Source organism: Liolophura sinensis, chromosome 6 (genome assembly GCF_032854445.1).
Source record: "Liolophura sinensis isolate JHLJ2023 chromosome 6, CUHK_Ljap_v2, whole genome shotgun sequence".
NCBI classification, from domain to species: domain Eukaryota; kingdom Metazoa; phylum Mollusca; class Polyplacophora; order Chitonida; family Chitonidae; genus Liolophura; species Liolophura sinensis.
Window position 1 is genome coordinate 48,327,139 of NC_088300.1, and position 27,277 is coordinate 48,354,415.

The following is a 27,277-nucleotide window of genomic DNA, read 5'->3' on the forward strand; positions in this document are numbered from 1 at the left end:
AAGTTTGGGATCAGAACCTTCAATTTTGTTCTTTTTATGGCCGTATAAACATTACAATATCACTTTATTTCCTTGCAGGGAACACAGTATTCAGATAACAAAGTTCATCAAATCTGAAGATAACCAAGGTATGTAGTGAATTAAAAAAGTATGCGCTTCTTTAGTTTTTACCTCGAGAAAATATGTGTATTGAGCCTTTGTAAGGTCACTTTGATACTCGTAAGGAAAATGAGTGTGACGCGATCATGTTCAAGTATTGAAGTTAAGTCTGGGAAACAGTTGTCAGTGTCAGAACGGGCACAAATGAGTAATAAGTACATGTATGTCTACTGGCAGTAGAAATTATTTATGTGCCTAAATGCAAGTTGCTCTCAAAATAAAGGTCTCCCTAGATGATTACCTAGCAATGACTGAAACCAACAGGGAACTGTTGGATTTGGGATTAGATGTGTTAAAACACATGGTTCACAAATGTCATTTGGCTGACTCTCTGTTTTGTGATTAGTGTAACCCATCTCTGTTGGAGTGTTGTGTGAGTCAAAGATGAGTCTGAGGATGATCTATGGAGAAACATAGATGGCTTCTACTGACAATACCACAGATTCCGCTGTCACTTCCTGGTGGACATACACAGGAGGATTGGCAAGTTTGTTTTTGTGGTCGTGGACTGTCTGTGTGCCTATTCTTGTAAGGAATAAAGTTGGATTTGACTTCTTTTTGTTTGTGTATCACATATTTGGCGGAGACCCTACTATATTCCTATATTTCACATATTTTCCTGAACCACCTATTTTTTCATATATTTGTTCAAAAATTCCTACATTTCCTGTACTTTTACCAAAAACCAACTCAAAAATCCCTGTCACTGTCCACCATTTTGCTGCTTTTTAACTTGCCTGCACAAAGTCCTTGTAGACTACATCAGGAACATATGTCATAGTCATGACATTTGTATTAAACAACATAGTAAATCAAAGCAATACTTCTACTATCATAGTAGGGCCAAAATTAAAATGTTATAATTGATGTTAAGCGACCAACCTTTCAAAAAGACCCCCGACCAAAATTCTTTTTTCATGTTTTTACGAATACCAAACTGTTTTATTTCATATAATTTTTTATTTTTTATTTTATGGCCAATCATTTGAAATGTCACTGTTTATACTGGTGACAGGCACTCTCCAAGACATAAAGTTTCCAAAAATCCGGTCTAAGGATGGCTTATATTTACTAATATGCGGAGACCGTTGCCATCCTTATAGCCTGGAGGACATATGCACCCGATCATAACGTATTTGTATTCAGCTACTTCATCGGCAAAACTCTCTGCATATGCCATCCTTAATATCCAGATCCACTTAATACGTGGTCTGTCCGCAAGCTAAGACATTTATGCACCTTGTGCAATCATTGACACTGGCTCTTATTTGATATTTCCTCAGAAAATCTCAGTCGAATTCGAAACTAAGGTCTGCTTTGAGCTACTCACCGCATGATGCCGTTTACCCGATTAACCTAAATTGGTACGTCAATTACACAGAAGTGTATTGAGAATTTGACATCATGTAAAATTATATCACGATGTTATTTAACTATCCCGCGGGGCGGGTCAATGGAAAAAAACACATCTAATTGGTCAGTGTTGAAATCGGTAAGCTGTCAGTTACCTGTAGACATTTTTGCACACGTGACTCAGTCCTATGCATGGCAATGGTCTGTCACAACAGTGCGAGAACGAGGTCAGAAGGCATGGTGTGTCTAATTTGGGAAACTTTGCCGAAATGTGTTTTCTGCATTGAACTGAAGGTACCCCATTTGATAATGCGCGAAAATAGAATTCTTCTGAAATGGGAGGAGAGTTTCGATTGTAACGAAATAACATGTGCATAAAACGTGGCAAACTCAACTTTTATTTTGCAAGAGCTTGACGACTGATATTTACCAAGCAGACTTATATCGCTGAAACACCTTTGTATGCCCATTTGTGAAATTTATTTACGGGCTGTGAATGAACAACACATAATTTTGAGGATGGCTTGATGGCGGTCAATTTTTGGGGGGTGGAAGAAACCACTATGGTAAATCAAACACATAATGTTCTTATATGCACTCCATGTTGGTGGAAGGCAAGTGGCCTTCAATAAACTTCAGATTCCACAAATGGTCACACCAGAATTTTGGACCATTTATTGTCACCAAGGCCACACAAGCAGTCAGAATGAGGAGAATATAAATTTCCTATCTGTGGCTCGTTTTGAACCCACATCCCAAGTTTCCTAGCTAACTGTTGAAAGACAAGTGTTTTAAACCAATATACCATTGTTGCCTGATGTATAACTCAACATGAATGGTAATGTTAAGGATGATGTTGGTATCTGAAAAGTTCTTTATGCATTAGGGTGAAGTTATGCATTCATGCTGCTTCTACAGGCGAGCTCTTGTACATTACCAATTTTTTTTATTTATGTACAGATATTACATGTTTCTTTATACTTTGCTGTTACACCGTAAGTCCTAGGGGGTCAAATTTGGCCATGCACCAGCTCACTTTTTTCACAGGTCACCAAAGCAATAAAAAGGTGCAAACTGTATGTGTGCTGTTCTCTATTCAGGATAAGAACATACTGGTCATGATGGTCACAGTGGTGGCCTTAACCAACGATCAGTCACTCTGCAGCAGAAAAATTAATTTAAATCCTAGTTTTCATTTGACTCCAAGTTTTTAATGAAACTTTGTTTGATGCTCTCTTTTGCAGTATTTACCTTTACATTCTCATTACCTCTATTTCAGTATGTGCTGAGTGGAAAGCGAGTAACCAAGCAAGAAAGAGGAAGGAGTCATTGATTTGCCTAGCACCAGGTGTATCAGAAGTGGAAAACAGGACACTGAGGAAGAGCAACAGGTTGAACAAAGTTACAGATCTGCTGAAACAGGACACTAAGCTGATCGTGAAACAAAATCCTACTCGTTCTTCTAGACGTTTGAGAGAAAAAAGAATATCCAATTCTTCACTGTCATCATCTTCTTCAGAGGGACTCAGCAAGGCAAAGAGACGAAAGGTAGAAACAAGATCTGTGAAGTGTAGGGACGCAGGAATATCTCCCCTCACTGTCAGTACCTCTGGAAAAACTCCTGATGCCCAGGATTGTGGACAAGACAAGATGTATAACCGCTACATTTATGAGTGGAACCATGGGTATGGGGCCAGCAGAGATGGTTACCGGGAAGATTACAGAGGAAGAGTGGATTACAGAGACTATAACATAAGCAGGGAAGTGACTTCTAGGGCAAGCTCTCCTTATGCGGAACATGATGCATATAGATACAGTGACTATGATGATACTAGATATTATGAGAGGATGGGACAGCCCAGTAGATATATGTATGAACCCAGTTGGCGTATTTATAACAGTGACAGCCGTGTACCTGACAGAGCTGGATATGATTATAATGATAGGAGATTTGCCGAAGATGATCCTGTTGATGGCTATGCATATGAGGAGTGCTGGTTAAGGGACAGGAACTTCTCCCACTTACCTCCCCCTGACAGACACAGTGGTGCATTTGAGCATTATGACACTCTCCCAGAGGCCAGGTTGAGGGCTAGTGCCAGCTGGAGTGGAAGAACTCATCTTGAGGAATACAGAGGTGAAAGGTCAAACCTCATATATCGTCTCCGAAACTCCTCAGAGGGTAGGATAGAGAGTCCCAGATCGAGGGCTAGTGCCAGCTGGAGTGGAAGAACTCGTCTTGAGGAATACAGAGGTGAAAGGTCAAACCTCATATATCGTCTCCGAAACTCCTCAGAGGGTAGGATAGAGAGTCCCAGATCAGAGGTTAACCTTAGTCATCATAGTCAAGAGCAGACACAAAGAGCTTATGGCATTAGTGAGGGTCAGAAATCTGCTTCTGGAAAGGCAAGTGTGAAAAGGTTTTTGCTAAATATAGTGTCTGATACTTCACAAGATACCAGAGATGAGAAATCAAACAGAAATAAGAAGAAAGACACAAGGAATACAGGAAGGCATTCTGGTGTGTTGGCTACACATGCAGAAATTTCCAGTCCAAGCAGAGCTCAGAATAACAAAGAAGTAGTAAAAATGTCACCACTGGTTACTGGTCTGCAGGTCTCCACAGCACAAATAGGGTCCAATGTGGATACGACTAAAGCTGCATTTGGGAATGGAATTGGTGCAAAAAATAGTTGTCCTGTACAAAGGTCTAGTGTACAAAAGAAGTCTATTTCAGATGGAACAGATTCTGCCAAGAAAGCAGATCCTGCTGCTAGGAATGGAACAAAGCATGTCAAAAAATCATCAGCAACTGCTAGTGGTTTGCCTCAGCCAGCCGCTGAAGTAAAGATGGATTGTAAAAAGTTAAGTGATTGTGGTGGAGGAGATTTCATTGGAAACTTATTATGTTCTCGTAGCACAGAGGCCAAAGCAGCACCAGAATTAGTAAAAACGAGCAGTGAGGCACTGAGCAGAGAGTCCTCAGAAAGGCAAACGTTAAGGAACAAGACTAGTAATTCAGACACAGGATGTAACAGTTCAGCATCAAGTCTTAATAAGACTTCATCTGGTGATAGTGATAGCAAAGGATTGCTGAAGACATGTCCTGATATTACCACCAAAGCGTTGTCGAAGGATGTGTCTGTTATGGTAGAGCGGTGTTACAGGGGAGACACTTTAATGAAATCTCAGGCTGTTGGCAAAGTTGTTGCCAATTTTGCCTCATCAGCTGAAAGACAAATCCCCACCAACACTAAGCACTTTTCTGTAATTGGTATAACGGGAACACCAAGTTTACTGGACAGGGAACCTCACCAGAATTCACAGCATCAGGAGGATTCTATGCAAGATGGCAAGAAATCTTCAGTGGTAGATAGTGGAAGTCCTAGGGAGAGGACACCTTCAAGTAGTACGCTGACAAGCACAGAAGTAGACCAACGAGGGGTTAGTGATTGTGCTCAAGTTGGAAGTGGGAACCAAGCTACTGGTAAAGTCACCCTTTACCGTCAGAATGATTCAGCAGAATGTACTGAGGGTGCTTTGTTAAGGACTCTTTCCAATGAGACAATCTCCAAATTTTCTAATTCAGGTGAAGTAGGGTCAGAATGTACAAGTCGGAAGCATGATAGAAAAGTCTTAAAAGAACGTGAGATTTTAAAAATCCCGTCATCAGGACATTCAAAGGAATATTCCACTGGGACATCAAAAACAGCGCAGAGAAATGAACCAGAAGGAATAGCCTCAGACACAAAATTACAGGACTCTAAACATCTCAAAACCAAAAATGAACTTGAAGATGTTTATTTAAAGCATTCCAAAGCTAATCATTCTAGAGTTGAAGAGCAGCAGGACAAACTTTCAGAAGCCAAACATACTGAATCGCAGGATTTAGGTAGAGGTATTCTTAGAACACCTTCTAACATCTTAGATGAGAAAGAATTTAAAGACCAGGGAACAAAGCATCAGGGATCTATAAAACAAGACGGACATGTGTCTAATCATCAAGGATCTGACACATATGATTCCAAGATTAAAGAATCCGGGAGACATGGATCTATACATCAGGAGTCTGAGAGACTTGGATCTAAACACCAGGAGTGTGAAACACCTTTGTCTAAACCTATGGAGTCTGACAGACATGGGCCTGAGCAAGAGGAATCTGGCAGACATGGATCTAAGCAGCAAGAGTTTGAGAGACATGGGTCTAAACATCAGGAGCCTGAGAGACAAGGATCTAAATATCAGGAGCCTGAGAGACAAGGATCTAAATATCAGGAGCCTGAGAGACAAGGATCTAAATATCAGGAGCCTGACAGACATGGATCTAAACATAGAGAATCTGACAGACATGAGTCTAAATATCAGAAGTCTGATAGACGTGGGTCTAAACATCGTGAATGTGAGAGACATGGATCAAGACATCGTGAATCTGAGAGAGATGGGTCTAAACACAAAGAGCCCTACAGACATGGGTCTAGACATAAAGAGCCTGACACACATGGCTGTAAACATAAGGAATCTGACAGACATGGGACTAAGCATGAGGAATCTGACAGACGTAGGACTAAAAGCCGAGAGTCTGACAGACATGGGTCTGAGCAAGGGGAATCTGACTCTGACACATATGGATCTAAACATCACAAGACTGAGAGACATGGGTCTAAAAGCCGAGAGTCTGACAGACATGGGTCTGAGCAAGGGGAATCTGACTCTGACACATATGGATCTAAACATCACAAGACTGAGAGACATGGGTCTAAAAGCCGAGTATCTGGGAGACATGGGTCTGAGCAAGAGCAATCTGAGAGACATAGGCCTAAACATGAGAAAACAAACAGATATAGGACTAAACATGAGGAATCTGACAGACATGGGACTAAACATGAGGAATCTGACAGACATGGGACTAAACATGAGGAATCTGACAGACATGGGACTAAAAGCCAAGAGTCTGATATACATGGGTATAAACATCAAGAATCTGATAGACATAGGCCTAATCATGAGTCGGAGAGTCATGAGTCCGAGCAAGAGAAATCTGATGAACACCATGAATCAAAGAATAAGGAATCTGATATGCCAGATCAAGCAGGGTCCAAACATGAAGATAGCCATGACTCTGGACAATGTAAACCTGAAGTATGTGCATCTAGTGAGGCAAACTCCCATTCAAGTAGCAAAGCCAGTAGCCAGGTCCATGCAGGAATGCCTAACCTTGGTCAGCACAGGAAGAGGCATCATTCTGCGCAGAGCAATGCTAGCAGTTCCAGGGAGGCATCTGAAGCCAGGGTGCGCCACACCTCGGATCAGCAGCAGAGGAGGTTAGACTTACCCTCCGGCTCTAGACCCTCAAAGCTCTCCTTGTCATCCCCCAGACGTCCAGACAGGCAGAGATCCAGGGTAGAGACCCACAAGGATATCCCTGCCACCAACATCAAACCCACCACACCCAATGCGAGGGACCCCTTAACCAGCCCAGATCGGCCAAGCCTTGTGTACCGGATCAAGCACAAGTCTGGATCCAGCTCTAGTATGGAGCATGTCTCTCCGTTGACTAACCTTGAATTTAACTACAGAGAGAGATGTGAACGTCCTTCAAGGCAATCAAGAGACCAGGAAAAATCAGCAGAGGATAAAATCAAAGGACCAGCTTTGGAGGAGCATCTGGAAGACCCTCTGGATGGTAAGTTTCCAGCTTGACCTGGTTTTGATGTTTCTTTTGAAAATGGTCTTAGAAATGTTGTATACTCTTTCACTTTTTTCTGTAATGCATCACTGTTTCTGTACAGTTGCACTCCTAAACTGACAAGCACTTTAGTGAAACTGCTGAGAATGATGTAGTTTCATGCAGCTTGGATTGTTGTATCAATTGCCCCATGAAGAGCCTATTGTTTCTTCAAATGGTCGGTTTGAGTAAGGCTGTGAGAGGTCAACACAGTCATTAAGACTTTAATATGTTGTGTTAAAATTTAAATGGTTATTAAAATTTAATATATCATTTCAGTAGCTTTATACACCCTTAGATTAGGATGTGAGCATAAGGTTATGTTTGTGTCCAGATGATGAGAGGAATTGGAAAAATACAACTGAACGGAAGAAACAAAAATTAGCTCATGTCCAAAATGGCTTGTTGGGTTTTGAACTAGATCCCTTTTCACTAAAAATCGTAAGTCACAATTCTGGTCCTACATGTAAGTTAAAACTTACAACACATGACCATGTCAGAAACTCACACTACCAGTTCCAATGACTGCTTTTATGCCAGGTAGTAAAACATGACTTATGATTTTCAACTTAATATTTATTAGTGAAGTGATTCCCAGCTTCCAAAAAGTTAAATTTGATATTATTCCAATTTTAATACCTTGTTTATGGCTCCATAAGGTCTGCAAGTAATTGTCTTATACATTTATCTTAACATTGTAATACTTGTTAGATATTCCAGATTTTGGGAAAAACAGGGGTTTAACTTAAATGACATTTAAAATTTGGGTTTGTCAGTTAATTGGACAATTGATCCCTGTAGCTGAAAACTAAATTATATAATAGTTATAGGGCTCTGCCATAGGATGCAACTCTCCTCTACTCATATACCTGTACCTGGGCCCAGTTTGTTGAAACTTCTTCAGTTAAGTAAATTTCTTATGTCATTATTTTTGTCATTAAGGAGTGTTTCTTGCAACAAACAAAGGACTAAAGTTGAAACAAAGCACATTTGGTTAAGCAAAAGAAGTTAGGAAGTGTCAGGAAACTTATCACCCTCTCACTGATAAAACCTTTGTCAAATAAGTGTATAAGGATTTATTGACTGCCCAGTTTCCTCACACAGTAATGCTGGCCATAGATTTAGCCAGAATTTGAAATCAGGCTGTCTTGTTTGCAATTTTCCTAATCTCTCCTTTGTTACCTTTGTCTGAACAGGGCTTCTCAAAGACACTAAGACACTTCCCTGGCTCAACCTAGAATGTTGGCCGCTGTCATATAAGTGAAGTATTCTTGAGTGCAGCGTAAAACACCAGTTAAATAAATAAATAAAACAGCACATAATACCAATGTAGACACCGGTAGCCCTAATTTTACAATAAACAGTTAAAATGTCAGCTGGCAAAGTCTGATCATACTGTGGTCTTTCAAAGACAGTAAGTGAATAAATCTGTTTACTTGAACTGATGTGTAATGATAACTCACATAAAATGTAAGGGGAGTCCGCATTGGTAGGCTAGTGGTTATTGGATCAAACCCGGGTTGGGTCATTATCCTACCAAAGGCTTACTAAAAATGATACTTGTTGCTGCCTCACTTTGCAATCAACACTAATATGTTAGAGGAAGGAAACGGGAGTGGTTTGCCTGGTATCAGTATAATGTGATTGGATGGGGTGTCTTGTTTAGGGTCGTCGGCATGATACTTCAGTGGCGGCAGCACTTTGGCGGCATGAACTTGCCCTGCTACAAGAGTAACACTAGGGAGTTCAGCAAAAATTTTATTTTTGTTATTTCACTGAATGACTTCACTCATTACCAAGATGAGGTTCTAAGAAACACAAAACAGTTTGAATTTTGAAAATCGGTTGAATAGTTCTCTGTGTAGCGGCAATTATGTCATCAGTTTTGAGTCGTTTTGTTGGAACTTTTCTTACATACTGTAACACTGTGCCCATGGCACCAAAAACCCCCACAAATTAACAAAAACAAAAGAAAAATTGATGGATATCTTTGAATTTTAATCCCATTTTGATGAAAATTCACTTCCTATATGAATTTTTCGCTGCGATTTCAAATTTGAATCGAAAAATCGGCATGGGCGAGCGTAAATGGGTTCATTTGCATAAATTTGCATATCAATATGCTCCTACAATTACGTAATATTTACACAGGAATCAGACACCTTGAAGGCAATGAAGTAAAATGAAAACAAATCTATGCAGGAGTCAACCAATCATTTGATAGACATGTGAACCTCAGAGACAGAGAATAGGGCTCGCGTAATTAACCAAGATGGCGGACAAAAATCCAATATGGCGGACAAAATCCAATATGGCCGCCAAATTTCAAATCACTTGACGATGAACTTTTTATGCTTTGTTATATATCAAATGAAAGCTTATTTCATACACATTGCAAAAACAAATACACCAAAGGTTGATTTTAACATCCAAAACCAAAAAAACTACCTGACAAGTCTTTTGACCGTGGGTGCAGGATGTGGCGCAAGTCTCCTAAAGATAAACTGCATACGGTATAATAATGATTGTTAACTCATGTAGGCCTCTTTAAAATCAAGATACAGTTGGTCAATCTGCTTGACATTGTCAACAGACCAAAGTCTAATGTTTTTGGGTTCACACTTTACTTCAGCAAATGCAAACACTCTCGGAACTGGTTTTCCATCACTAGGGTCTGGGGGCTCAGGCCAAATAAAACTGTCCCCTCGACGGTGAAGAAAACGGACAGTCATCATGCCATCATCAACAGAATCCACAAAAGCAGGATACCATTCTGTATCAAATGCAACAGCAACATAAGAACCAGAAGCAAACTGTAAACATGGTAACGGTTCTGGAACTCGAGGTTTCTTAGCAGCATTACTGTTAACTGGAACTTGATGCCTGCGTTTTCGCGACGCGTTTTTTTGCTGATCGATGTTCACGTGGTCTGGTACATGTAGATGAAATTCAATGTCCACATTCTCACAGATCAACAAAATAAGATTTCGACTAAGTTCATCAATGGTAAGTTCCTTCTTGTTCACTGTAAATTTTCCTAGGTTCTTATTTGATGTTTTACTCCGGTTTATCCTGTAAGTAATCTGATCTCTGACTGCCTGCATCCTTTTCATTTTCCCCTGTATCTGTTTCATCTTCTCTTTCAGCTCTTCCTCTGTCCTCCAGATACCACCATTCACACTGATTCGCACTCTGAGTTGTTCTTCTCGCCACATTTGCTTCCGTTCCTTTTCTTCTTTCTGAAGCTTTTTCTCTCTCATCAGTTCTAACTTCTTTCTTCTAATGTCTCTGTATCGGTCTCTGTCAGCTTTCTTTCTTACAGGGGCTCTTCTACGGGCAATTTGAAAATATTTCCTCTTCTTTTCCAGGCTCAACTTCTTAAGATAAACAGATGTTTTGTTTCGCTGGAAACATGATAGGGCTGCCTTTGCAATCGTGCTTTTTTGTGGTGCATGCTGAACACACCTGTCAAGATCAGCAAATGCGGACTCTGATACTACATTTGTCAATGGAGCAGATTTTGTCTCCTGCCACAGTTTGTCAGATGGTTGATGAAGGAATCCAGTCAGATGATCTGCAAGCTGCCGTTTACACAGAGAAGCCAAATTAGCACATGTGAGTTCTAGGACAGATTTAGTATGTTTCTGTAGAAGTGGTGTTCCAGGTTCAAATAAACTATTGTAAACGTCATCTTTCTGAAGTAATTCTTCGCTGAAAACTGTTTTCCCATTCATCATAGGCGTGGAATCATTGGAGCACTCATCCAGGAAGTTGGTTACCTCTTTCCAGATTTGATTGGTGTCCAGAATGTGCATTCCTTCCTCATTTAACTTTCGCCACAAAGGGCCAGTAATCATTTTGTCTATAATGCCCAGAGCTCTGCATCCAGCAAGGTTGTGGTCTACTTGAATTTGTTCGAGGATGCATTTTAAAAGAAAGTTCAGTTTATCATTCGAGTCTGATATGTAACCCCCTCTCAAAAACTCTACAATATCTTGCCTGTGAAAATATGTGGCAGCAGCATCATGAAAAAGAATATTGAAGCGGTTACCTAGAAATGGAACTAACTTAACAACCTTTTTCAAGCCTTCCATGTGAACAGCAAACTCCTCCCCATATCCAGACTTTTGGTCAGATTGCCTCTCAGGTCCAGTTGTCAAAGCCTTGCACACTTGATATATCAAATCATATGACCTAGAATTGTTTGTATTGAACCCTGGCCCAAGGTCCTCTCGTGGAATGTTTCTATCTTGGTATAGTTTGAGCGCTTTCTTTGCTTCCGTGGCCATGTTAACAATTACATGGAGACCGCAGAACAAACTGTTCATGTTGACAAGGTCGGTCTTTTCTTCTTCTGTTATATCAGCAGATGAAATAATTTCAGGCAGCATTTGGGATCGCCAATCTTCAAGTGATTTTACGATTTTTTTGTTTACAATATGCCGATCAGTCATTATATTTTTCAGTGCAAAAAGTAGTTTTGCCTCCAGTAGTGATTTCTCCTCTGTTGTTGAAGCTACATTTTCAGCTAGATGGGACAGAGTCAGTTTCAGAGCATCAAGAACGGATTCCGTGTTGCCACTCACCATTTCCACGATATCAAGAAAAACAGGATTTTCTGACTGAACAGAGACTTGGACGCCTGCATATTCTCGTCCCTTCTTTTTAGTGTTGTCTGTATGCAGTGTACTGTCCTCATGTGAAAGGATAACATCCAGAGCTTGCTGTTCTGATAATATCTGTGCTTCAACTTGTAAAAGTGATGCTGTGCTTCTGCTAGGAAGTCTTCCAACTGTTGTATTTGTCAAATTGCCAAGGACTGATCGAACAACAGACTCGCATCTTCCAACACTGACACCCATGGACAATAAATCTATGTAGCATTGGCGAATGTTGTCATCATATCTATTCCCAGAAAATGTTTCCAGTTGTGTCGTTTTGTCTACAAGATCTTCAATTTGCTCTTTCAATGTTTCATTTTCTGTTTCCAACTCTTCAATCTTAGCCAAAGAGAGTGCATCTGGTCGTAATCCATCTTCTTTAAGTTTGATACATCTGTTGTAGTAATGAGAAGCTTGCTTTTGTGCATTCAGTTTTTTTCTCTCTGCTGTGTTCAGGCTTTCCTTCAAATTCATATTTTCACGATTCAGTTCAACATTAATGGCAGACAGTTTTTCAATATGTTTGTCTCTGGTTGCAATTCGTTTGTTAACATTCCTGGTTGAGAAAGATGATCGAAGTTCACTCAGTTGTTGTTTCAGTTTCTTATGCTGTTTTGCCATTTTAGTGAGTTCAAATAGTCGTTGGTTTTGTTTGTAAACTGTGTGCTCTAAAACACAATTCTTGTCATAAGCACTCTTTAAAGTATCAGATAATTCTTTTAATTTCTGTTTCAGGTCTTGATACAGTTCAACAACATCATTTTCTGTGTCACTGTGATCCGATGTCTGTCCAGCTGCCTGCTCAACAACCTGCACAGAAACAGGGGGACGGTACTGCTCCTCTAAAAAAATGGCCGATGACTTTTTCCTCTTGCGAAGGAAGAGCCTATTACACTGGCTAATCAATGAAGTGGTATCAACATCCTCTGGAGATAGTCCCAGCATTTCGATAACCCACTTGTGTAAATATTTCCAGGATAACTGTCGTACACGTATGAATGATCTCAAGGAGAGGATATGTCCGACAGTTGGAGTGCACCTTGGCAGTGAGCCGTTTAGTAGCTGATCTTCAGAAAAGCCAGCAACCTTCACATCAGATGGGTATATTGATGAAATAATTTCTGTTTGACTGTCCGGATGACTGTTCAGATATTTTTTCACTTTTCGAGTAAGGTTACTGATTTTGTTAGGCAGTTCAATTGTGGAGTCAAAAAGTTTTAATAAAGGGGGCAAATTGTTCTGAATGTTGATTCCTCTTGTCTCCAGCCTCAGTAATGCTTTGGTATACAGTCCATAGGTTATTGGAACATCTATCTTGTTAGCCAGGTCGGGTGGTAGCTGAGGGCCTTCCTGCATATGCTCGAAATATTCACCCAGGAGAGTATCTAAAACAGAAATAAAATATATTAAGAAGTACATGTTTTTGTAATTTATTCAATACACATTTATTAAGTAAAGATTGTTGGTTTACATTATGTTTCTATACTGTGATGAGCCTGAGGCGATCTCAATTGAGCAGAAACCTTGGCAAGGGTAAATGGCTACGAACCCGTAACAAGTTTACTTTTATGTATGCCATCCACTGCCAAATAAGTAATAGTTCGACAGCGCACAACGAGGGTTATCACAGGATAGACGGCGAGCGAAGCGAGTCGATCTATTCTGTGATGACCCCAGCCACACCCAGCGATACGGATAATCCAATCAGTTTCTCTTTTGCACGTGCTGTCTAGACAGGGCGTGACCTGCAGTTATGTCACAAGGTTGAATAAGTGTAATTTGCACACATCGCAAGATAGATAGCAGTAGTACTGGACAGCCATTGGTCGAGCGATGAGTGTTGCGGTCTAAATATGGGGAAGTAGTTCAGAACTATTTTTTCTGCCAGTGGTTTACCCCAAGGATCATGGGGGCATAACAAGTCCCAACGGTGTCATGTAGAATAAGGGAAATAATTATATTCCTTAGAATATGGCGCAAGTTACTTGAGAGACCTTTTGGTGAATAAATGTATATGCGCATACCAATATCTGAAACTGAGTCACACAGCTCTTCTTCATCTGCCATGATTCAGGCCACTATGAGGTAGGTTATCTGTGTGAAAACTAGAACAAAAAAATAAACAATTTAATGGTACAGAAGAAAAAAGGTTTAAACAACCTGACACCCTCTCATAACATGACCAATAACTTAGGTATGAACACACTATAAACTCCTTAATTTCATTCCTTGAATCTATTCGCATGTCGATCGTAACCAGTCAATCGTCAAGCATAACCACGCCCAATGTTAAAAAAAACACTGGGCACACCGAGGAAGGCTATGAAGAAGTTATCAATAAGTTTTATTTTGAACTGAAAACATTGCCGATCGGACAGCACAGATAACATGGTGTTGTTGTTGTTTTAGCCGAAGCTACTGGGAACGGGGTGTTTTGGCCAAGCATTTTGATTTACAAATTCAGAACGAGGCCAACGCTAATGTAGGCGGTTAGGAACAAGGTGATAAGAATGAAACCGAGACTGTAACAAATGGCTGCCACGGAAAAACACCGAAGCAAAAATCGGAAAATTACACATGAGCCAAGAAGAAAAAAGTCGAAAATTGCCAGTTTACAGCCACATTGATGATGGGACTTACCTCTCATCGCCACCAATTCCAGAATCCGGCGTCTGCTGTTGTTGCGGACCCATCGGAAGGCCATATTCGCCTTTTGGCGCCCATGCCCTCACGTGTTTGACGAACTGGCAGGTATCACGATAAACTACGAGATCCCAACTTTTTAACCAAAGCATTTTAAGACGGATATTTCCATTGGCTCATGTGCGAATAGCGCATTGAAAACGTAAACACGTTAAAAAAATGGCGCCGTCTCGTTGACTACACGCCGATCGTCAGGCCATTACGAGAGCTATTTCTCCGTGGTACACGCTGATAAGCGATTTTTTATTTGTCAGCTACCATTCACAATCACAAGATATTTATAAAGGTACACCAAAACGTAAACACAAACTGAAATAAATGTATTACACTCTCATTAACAGTCAAATGAAAAGGCCGTGGTATTGGGGTTTTGTAGGCAATTCGTATGGCGGATGCCTGAGAAGCTGAACTCCCTAGTAACACAGTATATGTCCTCACATCTAATAACTCCTTATTGTCATATGACTGAAAGATTAAGTATGAGGTAAAACCCAAAGCATACATACATACAAAATGCATGGAGGGATGTTTTTTGTGGTAATGATACAAAGGTACATGTATGTATTGGTATATATACCTATAGGTAACAGATAACATCAGGACAGGTGATTTGTATCTCATAAAGCCACACATACCCTGTGTAAACGAGTAAACAACATACATGGAGCAGCCAGCTGAAATTTTATTTTGAGCTCTGAAAAGCTTGCACAAATGTGGGTCACTACATTATTAATTATTGCTGTTGCCATAGTGACAACTTCCTCAAAGGGCACATGTATTTGTTGCATTATTCATCCTTCAGTTGCTCATCCCAGAGGGGATGTAGGCCTTTGTGGGGTAGTGTCAGCCCCACAGGTGAATGTTAACGTCACTGACTACAGCTAGTTTGACCTTATTTGCGTGCATTTAAACGTCCAATTGCCATGGCCTCTCTTTGTACTGAAAATGCACAGTGTAAGTATTTATCTGCTGAAAAAGTCCAAATGAATTTTTCATCAGATAGCTTGAGGTACCTGTATATAAGTTAAAACATGTATGTGTAGAACAATGTTTCCAAATGGGAATGAATTTCTCTTAATACCACTAGTTCAAGCATGTTGGCAGCATGTTTAGGTAAATATATGAAGTGTTCGACAGTTTTGCTGTGCAGTAATACTGAAAGTTTTAACAGTTGGCTTCATGGTTGAGCTTGGTCGCCTTGCTGTTAAATCATAGAACAACTTAGACAGTTTTGTTGTGCAGTGAAATTGAAAGGTTTAAAAGTCGCCGTCTAGTTTAAGAATGGTTGCCATTCTGTTCAATCATAGAACAGCTTAGACAGTTTTTTAGTTGTGCAGTGAAATTGAAAGGTTTAGAAGTTGGCTTCATGGTTGAGTTTGGTGACCTTGCTGTTAAATCTTGCTTTGAACTGAAAGAGTCACCGCCAAATAAAGGGCATTAATTCAATGCTTTGTTCAAGATTGGAAGCTTGATTGCTTAAAGGAAAACAAAACAGTAGTATAAACAACAATGCCTAACTTGAAAGCATTTGTACATAAAATAAGAACCATGTTTACAGTGCATAACAAACAAGCAGGTCTTTAAATTTGCTGGAGTGGTAATTTTTTATTCCGTATACCTGCCTAAAGACATGTCCACATGTTACCATCTATTAACACATCTCTCTCATTATCTCGACCTCTGTCTTACATAGATAGGCCTATTACTTTAAAATATGATTTTGACTTGCAGCAAACAGGTTGTTCTCTTTTAATAATATGTAGCTTATTGACCGTTAGGCAGTCTTGATTTCTGTTTGAAACTTTGCAAATGCTTAACCCAGGTCGCCATAGTGTTAATATATAAACATACATGTTGAACAGATTTGAACAAGATCTGAAGTTTCCAGCAAATTGTCAACTTGAAGGCGCCATGAAATCTGAGAAAGCTTATGTTAATTAATATATGCACCGTGGTGTTGGTAATAATTATTTCTTCCAAGGAGATTATATTATTTGCTGGCATTTATTTATTTGCTGTAATTCTTCAACTCTAGGACATGTTTGTAAAGTGTTCATCCAGGCATGTTCTGAACATATGATTCTGTGTCAACAGATCATACTTTTATATTTGTGAAGCCCTGAAATTGGCCAGGCCAACCAAGTAGTTTTGTCTCCAAAATCAAAGTAAACTGGTACATAAATCTCACTGACAGTTTCTTTTTCATATGCAAAAAGTTTGAGGAATAAAGATATTCAGATAAAATTGGGCACAGCTTTGCCTTGGGCCAAGCATCAATTCATTACATTTCTGTCATGTCTGTAATGATCTGTTTCCAGGTCTACCTATTTTTAACATTTCTTCACAATTGGGAGATTGGAACAAGCAGAGATTATTCTTCCTTTAATTTTTCTGTGCTGAGATTTAGATCAGGAGAGGTAGGATTTAAAAATGTGTAGGCCACCTGATGTTGTATAAGAGTGGATGTCAAAATTTGACAACCTGCGGATGGTAGTGGGGTTCCCCAGGGCCCTGCATGGCTTCCTCCGACAATAATGCTGGTGGCCATTGAAATATTCTTGAGTATGACATGAAACAGCAGTCAAATAAATAAATAAATCCAAATTTAACTGACAGACCAAGTGATTAAAAAGACAGAACCATTTTTAGAGTTGATTGTCATGGTAAAGAAATAAGTGTCTATTTCAGGTATGTGATTTTTGACTTACCTGTAATAGATGGTATCAGAAGATTTTGAGGAGTATCTTATTGTATATTCTCAGACAATTACGACTCTGATGATTCATTTCTGGACGTTGTCCCCGATTTCCTGAGAGACATACAAGCAGCTGGGTAAGACCCATTTGATGCAGCTATCTGAGGCATGTACAAAATGAAATCAATATCACCAGTCCCAGGTTTAGATATAAAATACATTATAGCCAGTAAAACTAATAGCATTTTGTGATTGTTCATGAAATTTTGCCATTTTCTTATTATAACATGCCTCAGTGCACAGTTCCTTCTGGTTACATTCTCTTTTCCCATTAGTTGGTGATTTCAGTCTGTAATTTGAAAAATAGCTCTTATTATTGATACTGTATTTTATATTTAACACCTTTCTGTGTTAAACTACACATATATCTGGTGCAGTAGCCTCATAGTGATGTCAAGTGGTAATGTTGTGCCACAAATGGACATCACTGTGTTGTGATGTCGTTACTGAGAAGCTGTGTAATGGTAATTGTTGTGATTTGTCCTACAGATCAACGCCTACAAGTAATACCCTAGGGAGCTATGGTAAAGGGGTAAGAATCACATCCCCTATGTATGATTCAATTTTGTTGTTTTTATGTTTTTTTGTTTTGTTTTTTTTTAACTTCTATTCCTAAATGTTAATGTACAATGTGTCTGAAATAAGAGATTATGAGATTCATCATCACCCATTAATTCAAAACATTAATCTTCCTATGTTGTGAGAATTGAAATGTGACTAACAAACTACATGAAAAAGCTCTTCAGTTTATGTCTATATGCCTATTTTATCACTGTGTGCTAATCTGCATGCCTTATTGATGTCCATATTGTCTGAAACTGATCATTATGATGCCTGGCAGGTTTTATTTAGCACGATCAATCTTTTGCAGCTGTCGGGGAATTTAGACGTGTTTTCTGACAGTGAAGATTTTGAAGTGAAAGCTAGTGCTAACATTAGGACTCTCAAGTTCTCGCTGGACACTTTACTTACAGAGAAAATAGAGAAGGTAAGTTGGTCAGCTGGCCAACTTTTCACATTTATATCTGTAGCTGGTAGCATTTAATTATTTTGTAGATCTACAGATACTTCCCAAAAAAGTGTTCCATTATTTAATACTATGTATGTCGGTTGAAATCACATGTACTGACATATGTCTCGCAATTGGTACAGAGGTGTAAATTTAAATAAATTTTGTGTATCTGTTACAGAAGGTGTATACCTGTAACTGAAGGTTCAAATCTTTATGGTGCTTTTTATTAAATGTTAGCTTTGCACAATATAAATTGCTATCTATTATCTCAGTGCATTTTGAAAAGTGAACTTCCTTAATTAATCACCTGTTTGGTTTAGTAATTCCTGGTTCATAAAGTGTTGATTTGTAGTACATGTGCGTGTAATTCATTATTTACTGGAAGGCATGGCAGCTGGGACTTTTTGTTTTTCTTTAGTGTTATTACAGTATTGTAATGCATTAATACTGCAATTACTTATAAAGTAAGTATAAAATATATGTTACAGACAACAGCATAAAATATGTTAAGTTGGCTTCAAAACAGAAATCCTGTTGGTGTCTTTAGTTATTTTATTTGTCTCAAAGCAGTGCTGGGAGGAGGCTGAGGACACAGATATCAATCTATACAGTAAATGGTCGAAAATTTCACCCCAAGAACAGCATTTTTAGGGGCATATAAAAAATGAAGTATTACTTCTAGTGATGGATCTTAACTACGTTCAAAAGAAATCTCAAAGCACCTTTTTAAGATCAACAGATCTCAGAATCTAACATTTACAGTAGTTGCCATTATTGAGTTTGATGCTGATGTAGTCATTGGTCTGTCTGACAGCAGGTACGTGTTGAACATAAATGATTTCCAGAACCTTGAAAAGATCTTTCAGCGCCTGTGGTGGCCACTAAATGTTTCATGTGTGTTCAGCTTCATAAGTGAAATACCCCCATAACCTTGATGAGCAGGTGCGGTAGAAGTCTTTAGCTGGGTGCGACTGGAACTGAACGACGTCAAACAAGGTGTTGCCAGGATGAAACCAGTAGATTGCTGGAGATCCACTTGTCACTTGATAAGTGTTAAAGAGTAATGTTTAGAAAGTATTGTAAATAGCATTGTTACACTTGACGTAACACTTTGTGGCCTTTTCTTGCCATACAGGAGGAAAAAAACCGTGAGCTGGATGCCATGAGGGAGGAGCTGACAGTGAGTAATATTTATGGTATTCCTTCCAGAACCTCATATGGAAACCTCATGGATTCACTACACTGAATGATTCTAAACAGTCAGAGGTCCTACTCGTACTTGTAGATAGATACCATAGGATTTGAAACCCCCACCCCTTAACTGATCCTCCAAAAAGGCTATATTGTAAATTTTTTTTATTGAAGTTTGATAGAACTTTATGTTTTACTTCTGTCTCAGTGTTCATTTCTTTAAAAAAAATTTTACATTATAAACCAGAATAATACTAATAAATCTCTACCCCTCGATCCTGTTATGCCCACAAAAGAATCTTTTTAAGAGTGGCTTTGCTGGTGTTTGTAGTATGGCATCCATCTTTGTAATGGTTTTTTAACAGTGTCAGGGCTCATTAACTCTTTGCAAGTTTGCACATCATGTATATTGTAATCATGGTGGATTCTGCCCTTCCTCCATACAAGACTGGACTTGACATGTTCCATGTTGCTGTTCAGCAGATCTGAACAGCAACAATCTACATTGTGCGCATACATTTACTTGCCATTTAACAGAGCTGTGGGGCATGAAAATCACTCTTTAGAGCAAGATTTACGTGTTATTTTGATTTTTATTATTTTGAAGAAAATTCCTGTTGAGAAAGGAATTTCATTTGACTTGAACAGTATCCCAAGCTTTACATGGAGCATGGTTCACACCAAAATACATGAAAACTTTGTCGTGCTCTTGTTTTTGATCTCCTGAAAGCTGTTTTTGTTGATTCAGAATTTCAATAAAAGACATATTACAGTCACACCTGGGTTCAGTGATAAATGAAGAAAACCAAGTGTCTCCTTGTAAATCACATGTTATATAAACTTTCAATCCTCCTGCTAATTGTCACCATTTGATAAATAAATATCAGCACGAGGATCAAAATCTTGTGTGACATTTGACATGTATTTGGAGATACCTTGATGGCTTCATTTATTAAGATATGAACTGTTTACCTAAATGTTTAGATGTGTACCACAAAGGATGTCTCAGGTAGTTATGGAACTGTTGTGAGCTCAAGTCCAGCTGATGCTGGATTCCTCTCCAGCGATACGTGGGAAGGCCTTCCAGCAAGCTGTGGGTGGTCGTGGGTTTCCCCCGAGCTCTGCCCGGTTTCCACCCAGCATTATGCTGGCCGCTGTAGGATAAGTGAAATATTCTTGAATTCGGCGTAAAACACCAATCAAAAAAATAAATAAATATAAATGGAGCCTGTATGTTTTTATTCATGAACGCTCACATGCTGTTGTAGGAGGGCATCAAACAAGGTGGCTTTGTGAAGTTGGCATCTGAAGTAGAACTTGCCAGAGAAACAGGTACAAATAGTTTATAATTGTAGTAAAACTATGCATTCTCCCACTTAGTAGTGTTATAGAAGGTATTGAGCAGTATATTAAATAGGTTAGAATTGGTTAGTATAACAAACATACTTCACAGCATTTTTAACCGTTGCTTGTCTAAATTTTTGTCGCATTTCTTTCTTAGTTTTATGATTCACCTTTTTTTTTCTCCCTCTTTTGTTTTTACAGATCTTCTTCCAGAGCATCAAGACCAGCTGGAAATTGTAAGCTATAACTAAAATTATAAAATGCTAATTTACATGCATCAGTCCCATAAGTTACACTGATGTTGATACACTATATTGCTAAGTACAGTGAGTAGATGAAGTCAAGCTTGTACATCTGGGGCATTTTACAAGATAAGAGTACGAGCTACCTACTTCACAAGTTTCTAATACATCTTTGTGGTACCAAAGCTACCCAGTTGATAGTTTCATAAGTTGACTTTACCCTTTACAACACCCCTACCCCACCCCACCCCCTCCGACACCCACCCTTCTCCAGCTGTGACAGTGTTTCTCGACCTACATCTACCTTGTACAGGTGTATGTGAGTTAAAGAAATGAGCACATGTTCTTAAAAACTTATGAATAGATATCTGTATTGAAATGCTTGTGAACTACATGTAGCTCATGATAAATGTGGTCAGATGGTCAAAATCACTGTGTTGACTCTGTAGACTAATCATGAGATATTTGTTCTGGTAGGTGGATTCTCTGAGTTCTTATACCTATTTGTAACTCTGAGAAATCAGTTTGAGTTGAATGTTCAAATCTGCTTTTTACAGCTCATACAAGTACATGTAAGTCTATCTCAGCAACTTTATCAGTTATTTTGTGATGGGTTGGTGCTTTTCCCTGTTGTCAATAAAAAAAATGACAGTCAGTCAGTCAAAACACCAGAATAATACCAATAATAAAATTAAACTTGTGTTTATCTACCTGAAGGTTTAACTGGTACATGTACCTAACTCATGTGATTGTTGTGTGCAGTTGTCCGTGTCCAAACAGAAGATCCTGGAGGTGCATCCAGGTGTGGTTGTGTTCACAGCCAGCAGGTACAAGTGTCTGTTCTCCGAATCCCTCCCTCTCTCTACTTGTGGCTTCACACCAGGCAGCAGTCAGATTGATAGATACCTTGCCAGCATTCAACCAGGTAATATATTCTCTAAACAAGGCAACAATGACTGTACTCCATCTATCTTAAGGTTAACTCAGAGATGATCCAGATACTTGTAGTATACGGCAACAGTGACTGTACTCCATCTGTCTTTAGGTTAACTCAGAGATGAGCCAGATATTTGTAATGTAGATTAACAGGCCAACAGTGACTGTACTCCATCTGTGTTAAGGTTAACTCAGAGATGAGCCAGATATTTGTGATGTAGATTAACAGGCCAACAGTGACTGTACTCCATCTGTCTTTAGGTTAACTCAGAGATGAGCCAGATATTTGTAATGTAGATTAACAGGCCAACAGTGACTGTACTCCATCTGTGTTAAGGTTAACTCAGAGATGAGCCAGATATTTGTAATGTAGATTAACAGGCCAACAGTGACTGTACTCCATCTGTGTTAAGGTTAACTCAGAGATGAGCCAGATATTTGTAATGTAGATTAACAGGCCAACAGTGACTGTACTCCATCTGTCTTTAGGTTAACTCAGAGATGAGCCAGATATTTGTAATGTAGATTAACAGGCCAACAGTGACTGTACTCCATCTGTCTTTAGGTTAACTCAGAGATGAGCCAGATATTTGTAATATACATTAACAGGGCAACATTGACTGTACTCCATCTGTCTTTAGGTTAACTCAGAGATGAGCCAGATATTTGTAATGTAGATTAACAGGGCAACATTGACTGTACTCCATCTGTCTTTAGGTTAACTCAGAGATGAGCCAGATATTTGTAATGTAGATTAACAGGCCAACAGTGACTGTACTCCATCTGTCTTTAGGTTAACTCAGAGATGAGCCAGATATTTGTAATATACATTAACAGGGCAACAGTGACTGTACTCCATCTGTCTTTAGGTTAACTCAGAGATGAGCCAGATATTTGTAATGTAGATTAACAGGCCAACAGTGACTGTACTCCATCTGTCTTTAGGTTAACTCAGAGATGTGCCAGATATTTGTAATATACATTAACAGGGCAACATTGACTGTACTCCATCTGTCTTTAGGTTAACTCAGAGATGAGCCAGATACTTGTAATATACATTAACAAGGCAACAGTGACTGTACTCCATCTGTCTTTAGGTTAACTCAGAGATGAGCCAGATATTTGTAATGTAGATTAACAGGCCAACAGTGACTGTACTCCATCTGTCTTTAGGTTAACTCAGAGATGAGCCAGATACTGTACTTGTAATATACATTAACAGGGCAATATTGACTGTACTCCGTTTGCCTTAAAGTTAACAAGGAGATGAGCTAGATACTTGTAATATACTTTAACAAGGCAACAGTGACTGTACTACATCTGTCTTTAGTTTGACAAAGAAATGAGTCCAAAATACAACAGTATTTGCCATGACTACCTATCTTATTCATGTACAATGGAGCAGCTTATTATCTGATCCATTCAAATGTTTTGCATATTTAATGAATTCCATGGATCTCATTGGTAGTTAAGTTACATGCTACAACTGCTTCGAATATTGACCAATTTTAACAAAAAACTAAAACTACCATTTTAATGATGGTTGTGTTTCAGAATGGATTGTTCACTTACTGACGTCAAGAATCCTGGGAATAAGCTTTGAGAAGGTGTCCTGTCCAGATGCTGTATTAACCTGGCTTTTCTATATCAGTAAGTTACACCTGATGTGATATTTGCTGTAATCAAGTAACGGTAGATTGTACCTAAGTCCAATGCTGCTGAAAGCACAAAAATGTGTGTATGTTTGTCTGTTTGCCCATTTGTTGATCCTTGTAAAAACAAGTATTGGTTGATCATAGCTCAATCCAAGACTGTTTAAAGTAAAAAAATGTTAATATGTTGGTTTGGCACCAGGTGACCCACCAGGCTTAACTTGTAGTGTTTTTCTTGTTTGTGCATGACATGAGCACTTAAACAGCATTTCTCCGTAACAGTGAGGAAACAAATATAGAGAAAACACTTCAGAAACTTTTCAGAGAAGTATACTTTTGCGGATAATGAGATGGCCATAAAATGTAATTTATGTCTGTGTTACAGTATCTGTGCACCCAAGTCGGCTGGTGGTAGACTGTTGTCGGCAAGATGTGGAGGAGATTCTTGTAAGACAACAGGAGTTTGACGCTCTCAAGGTCACCTGGTGTCCGAGTCTCAAGGTCATACTCCGTGTCCTCCTCAATTACGGTACAAATACTTTTACATAATTTTGCACCCTTTTTTATGCGCTTTTTTTTTCCAAACCTGTGACGGTGAGTATGTAAAGATACATGTATATGTGAAGATAGACAAAGCATGTATCCAAATGTTCACCTACACAGTGCTCCAGATAAGTGGCATATCAGCGTAATTTATGCCTCCAAAAATACCCAGTATGCATATAAGTGGAAAAATAGGAGTAACAAATACAATTTGAAGAATTAAGGTATGCACAAGTCTCTAAAGTGTAAGTACATGTTATTTCATGCTGATAGGCAGAATCACTCACAAGTTAAATATGGGAGGTAACTCTGTTTTGATCACAATACTTTCCGTTTGACTTGTACATTGTCTGGAAAGTGGCATTGATTATCAATGACTGTCAAGGTACGAGTAGAGCACATTGTCAAGTGAAAGGAAGCTGAACTTTTGAGATCTTTGAGGGCATTTTCCAAGGAGTCTCAGCATCAGAAAGGAGCAACAAACAAACAAACACAAGCTTGAGTCTTAGGAAATATTGAAACAAATATTGAAAAATTATTTTCCCCCCCAAAAAAACAGTCCTTCTCTGAATTTTTAAATGCAGTGATAAAAAAAAAATTCTTTTATAATTTGATGAAAGAAATCCAGTATGAAGCTAGTGAACTTAAATAGTTTTGGTCTAGGGAGTAGTGATCTGAACATATATTCATTATTGGTGGCAGTCCTTTAATATTCATTGATATTCTTTTCCTAGATTGACCCTGAAAGGGGTCACCATTTTCTTACTGTGAGAACATCTAGGTGCAGAAGATTACATCTTTATAGTTTATAACGTTACATATTCTGATGTTTATTAACGTGTAACTTAAGTTTAACTCTACAATTTGTCCAAAGAAGAAAAGAAAAAAAAAAACAACATTTCATTCAGGACACATATAATTTTCCTAGAACCCACTTAAAATGGCCACATATGGGTTCAGGGGACTCACTCCGCTGAATACCTACCAACATCACTGATGCTGGCCGCTGTAGGCATGTCAGTTGTTGAAATAATGAGGATCAAAATCATCATGACAATGCTGATAACAAAGAACAGACTGAATGGTTTTCTGTGATTACGCAGGATTCCTAAGATATAAGACAGAACTCCTCTGCTAAAATTTGGAGGAGTACTGTACTGCCACAGAAATATATTTATCTGGAGCACTTCCTACATGTATAGATTTTACCTGGTCTTACTTGGTCTGTAAACTTAAATGATGGAACCAAAAAATGACAGTTTTCTGTAATCTAAACCAACATTTGCATTCAATATTGCTCCAGATTTTCATAATACAACTTTGTGCGACAAATATAAGTACTTAGAGAAGTGCCTTATGCTGCTTCAGTGTAGATTGAGCTACACTGTGATGGAGCCATGGTAACAGAGGATACATGATGTCCTTACATGTACATGAGGACAGAGCTGTTACTGTCTAAACCATTGAATTATGGACTAGTATATACTTAGTACTGGATGACAGTAGACCCGATGCAGCATATTTTTCAATTCGTAGTATTTGGTTTGTGTGTTTCGATATGAATGGAGTGTGTGAGAATTCTGTTATGTTCCACAGTAAGGCTTTTACCCCTCAGTGAATAAGGGTTTGTGGAATTTCTTGATAAAATGTTATAAAACGAGGTCATATTACACTTACATGTATGTGTGCCTTACATTTCACAGGTGCGTCGCTGAATTCACTGTGTCAGGACAGAAGTTTGCTGGGGTTAACCGATGAAGAAATACGGTAATTTTCCTGCAGTGACTGAGTTCAAATAAAAAAATTTTTAAAAAAGCTAGAAATTTTGGATATCTGTACTTTTGCAAAGTGTGAAAGCTCATATTGATTTTGCTACCTATTGATTTTGTTTGATATGATATATATATATTTTCTTCAAAGAAACATACTTTCTTTCAGTGAATTAAACGCCATACTGGAGGAACCCCCAGGTGGGGATGTCCCCCGAGACGCTCAGCCTGGGGGTAATGGCAGGCTGAACAGGGAGAACTTCAGACAAGTCATACAGGTGATAGCTCTCGGCCTACAGGGCAGGTGAGTTCGGTGAGATATGGGCATAATAATGCTGATGCAGTGTAAATCCATAATGATTCTTCTTATAGTTGACCAAATGTATTTAGTGGAGTTAAAGTTCTTTAGTAGTAAAAAGGAGATTCAAACCTTCAAAGTGTTATAGCATGTGTAAGCATATGTGGATAGCCGGTTGTTAGCACATGGACATGACAAGACTCCCTTGTTGTCATGGATTTTTAAGGCTATATTCCAAAAGTTTCTTGTTTTCATTGAATAATTCCGTCTGACCCATGGCATGGTAAGAGTTTTGGTACTTCTTGCATGTACATGAATGGAAACGTGGGAATGTACATTATAAAAGTGCAGTGCTGTACTCATGTTGCACTACTGTACAAAATGCATGTCTAACTCACTTAAAATTTTACGTTGGATCATCCTGAAACAAAGAGACATGGACGATCATCAGACAGTAAAATTCAAAGTGGTGAATATTAGCAACCGTGGGTTTTCCATGGACTCTGCCTGGTTTCCTCCCATCATAATGCCTGTCGCCCTGGTATAAGTGAAATATTCTCGAGTACAGTGTGAAAGACCAATCAAGTAAATAAAAGCAGCAAATCTTGCATGAAGATGTCTCTACGGACTTCACTTTTCAGGCCCTTGTATTCAACTAGTCAACTGATTGCTCTGGCTGTGATACTGTGTAACAGTGCCTTAGACATCACTCTAGTCAAGTAAGTGAGTCATTTTAGTCCGTTCTGTATAGTGCTTGAATATGTAACAGTGGAAGCAGTAACCCTGAGTGATTAGATGCTGGTGCTTCATAAAAAATATTTCTTTCAGAAAAAGGAGAAATCTGCAGTGGTTGAAACCAATGTAATCAATCTAAGATGTCCAATCCGTACACTAGCCCTCTTAAGTATGAAAATTTGCCACAGCATTTGAACTG

The 27,277-nt window shown here is 38.9% G+C and overlaps 2 protein-coding genes across 2 annotated transcripts in view; one reads left to right on the forward strand and one right to left on the reverse strand.

Moving 5' to 3' along the window:
• Positions 1-27,277, forward strand: part of LOC135467279 (filaggrin-like) — a 36,931-nt gene that overhangs the window by 1,614 nt on the left and 8,040 nt on the right. The window contains exons 2-15 of the mRNA XM_064745045.1: positions 79-128; positions 2,792-7,195; positions 17,364-17,433; positions 17,846-17,888; positions 18,228-18,344; positions 19,504-19,548; positions 20,828-20,891; positions 21,105-21,139; positions 21,908-22,070; positions 23,636-23,731; positions 24,119-24,262; positions 25,980-26,043; positions 26,215-26,349; positions 26,985-27,062. Coding sequence (XP_064601115.1) covers positions 79-128; positions 2,792-7,195; positions 17,364-17,433; positions 17,846-17,888; positions 18,228-18,344; positions 19,504-19,548; positions 20,828-20,891; positions 21,105-21,139; positions 21,908-22,070; positions 23,636-23,731; positions 24,119-24,262; positions 25,980-26,043; positions 26,215-26,349; positions 26,985-27,062 — 5,508 coding nt within the window. The remainder of the gene's footprint in view (positions 1-78; positions 129-2,791; positions 7,196-17,363; positions 17,434-17,845; positions 17,889-18,227; positions 18,345-19,503; positions 19,549-20,827; positions 20,892-21,104; positions 21,140-21,907; positions 22,071-23,635; positions 23,732-24,118; positions 24,263-25,979; positions 26,044-26,214; positions 26,350-26,984; positions 27,063-27,277) is intronic.
• Positions 8,982-14,845, reverse strand: LOC135466649 (uncharacterized). The gene is made up of 3 exons (XM_064744258.1): positions 14,539-14,845; positions 13,923-14,003; positions 8,982-13,283 (listed from the first exon to the last, which is right to left on the reverse strand). The coding sequence occupies exons 2-3, from the start codon at positions 13,963-13,965 to the stop codon at positions 9,766-9,768; spliced, it is 3,561 nt and encodes a 1,186-aa protein (XP_064600328.1). The 5' UTR covers positions 13,966-14,003; positions 14,539-14,845; the 3' UTR covers positions 8,982-9,765.

Coding starts and splice junctions, on each gene's coding strand:
- LOC135466649 (XM_064744258.1), bottom strand. CDS start 13,965: ATGGCAGATGAAGAAGAGCTGTGTGACTCAGTTTCAGATATTG. Junction 13,284..13,922: donor TGACTCAGTTTCAGATATTG/GTATGCGCATAT, acceptor TTTCTGTTTTAG/ATACTCTCCTGGGTGAATAT.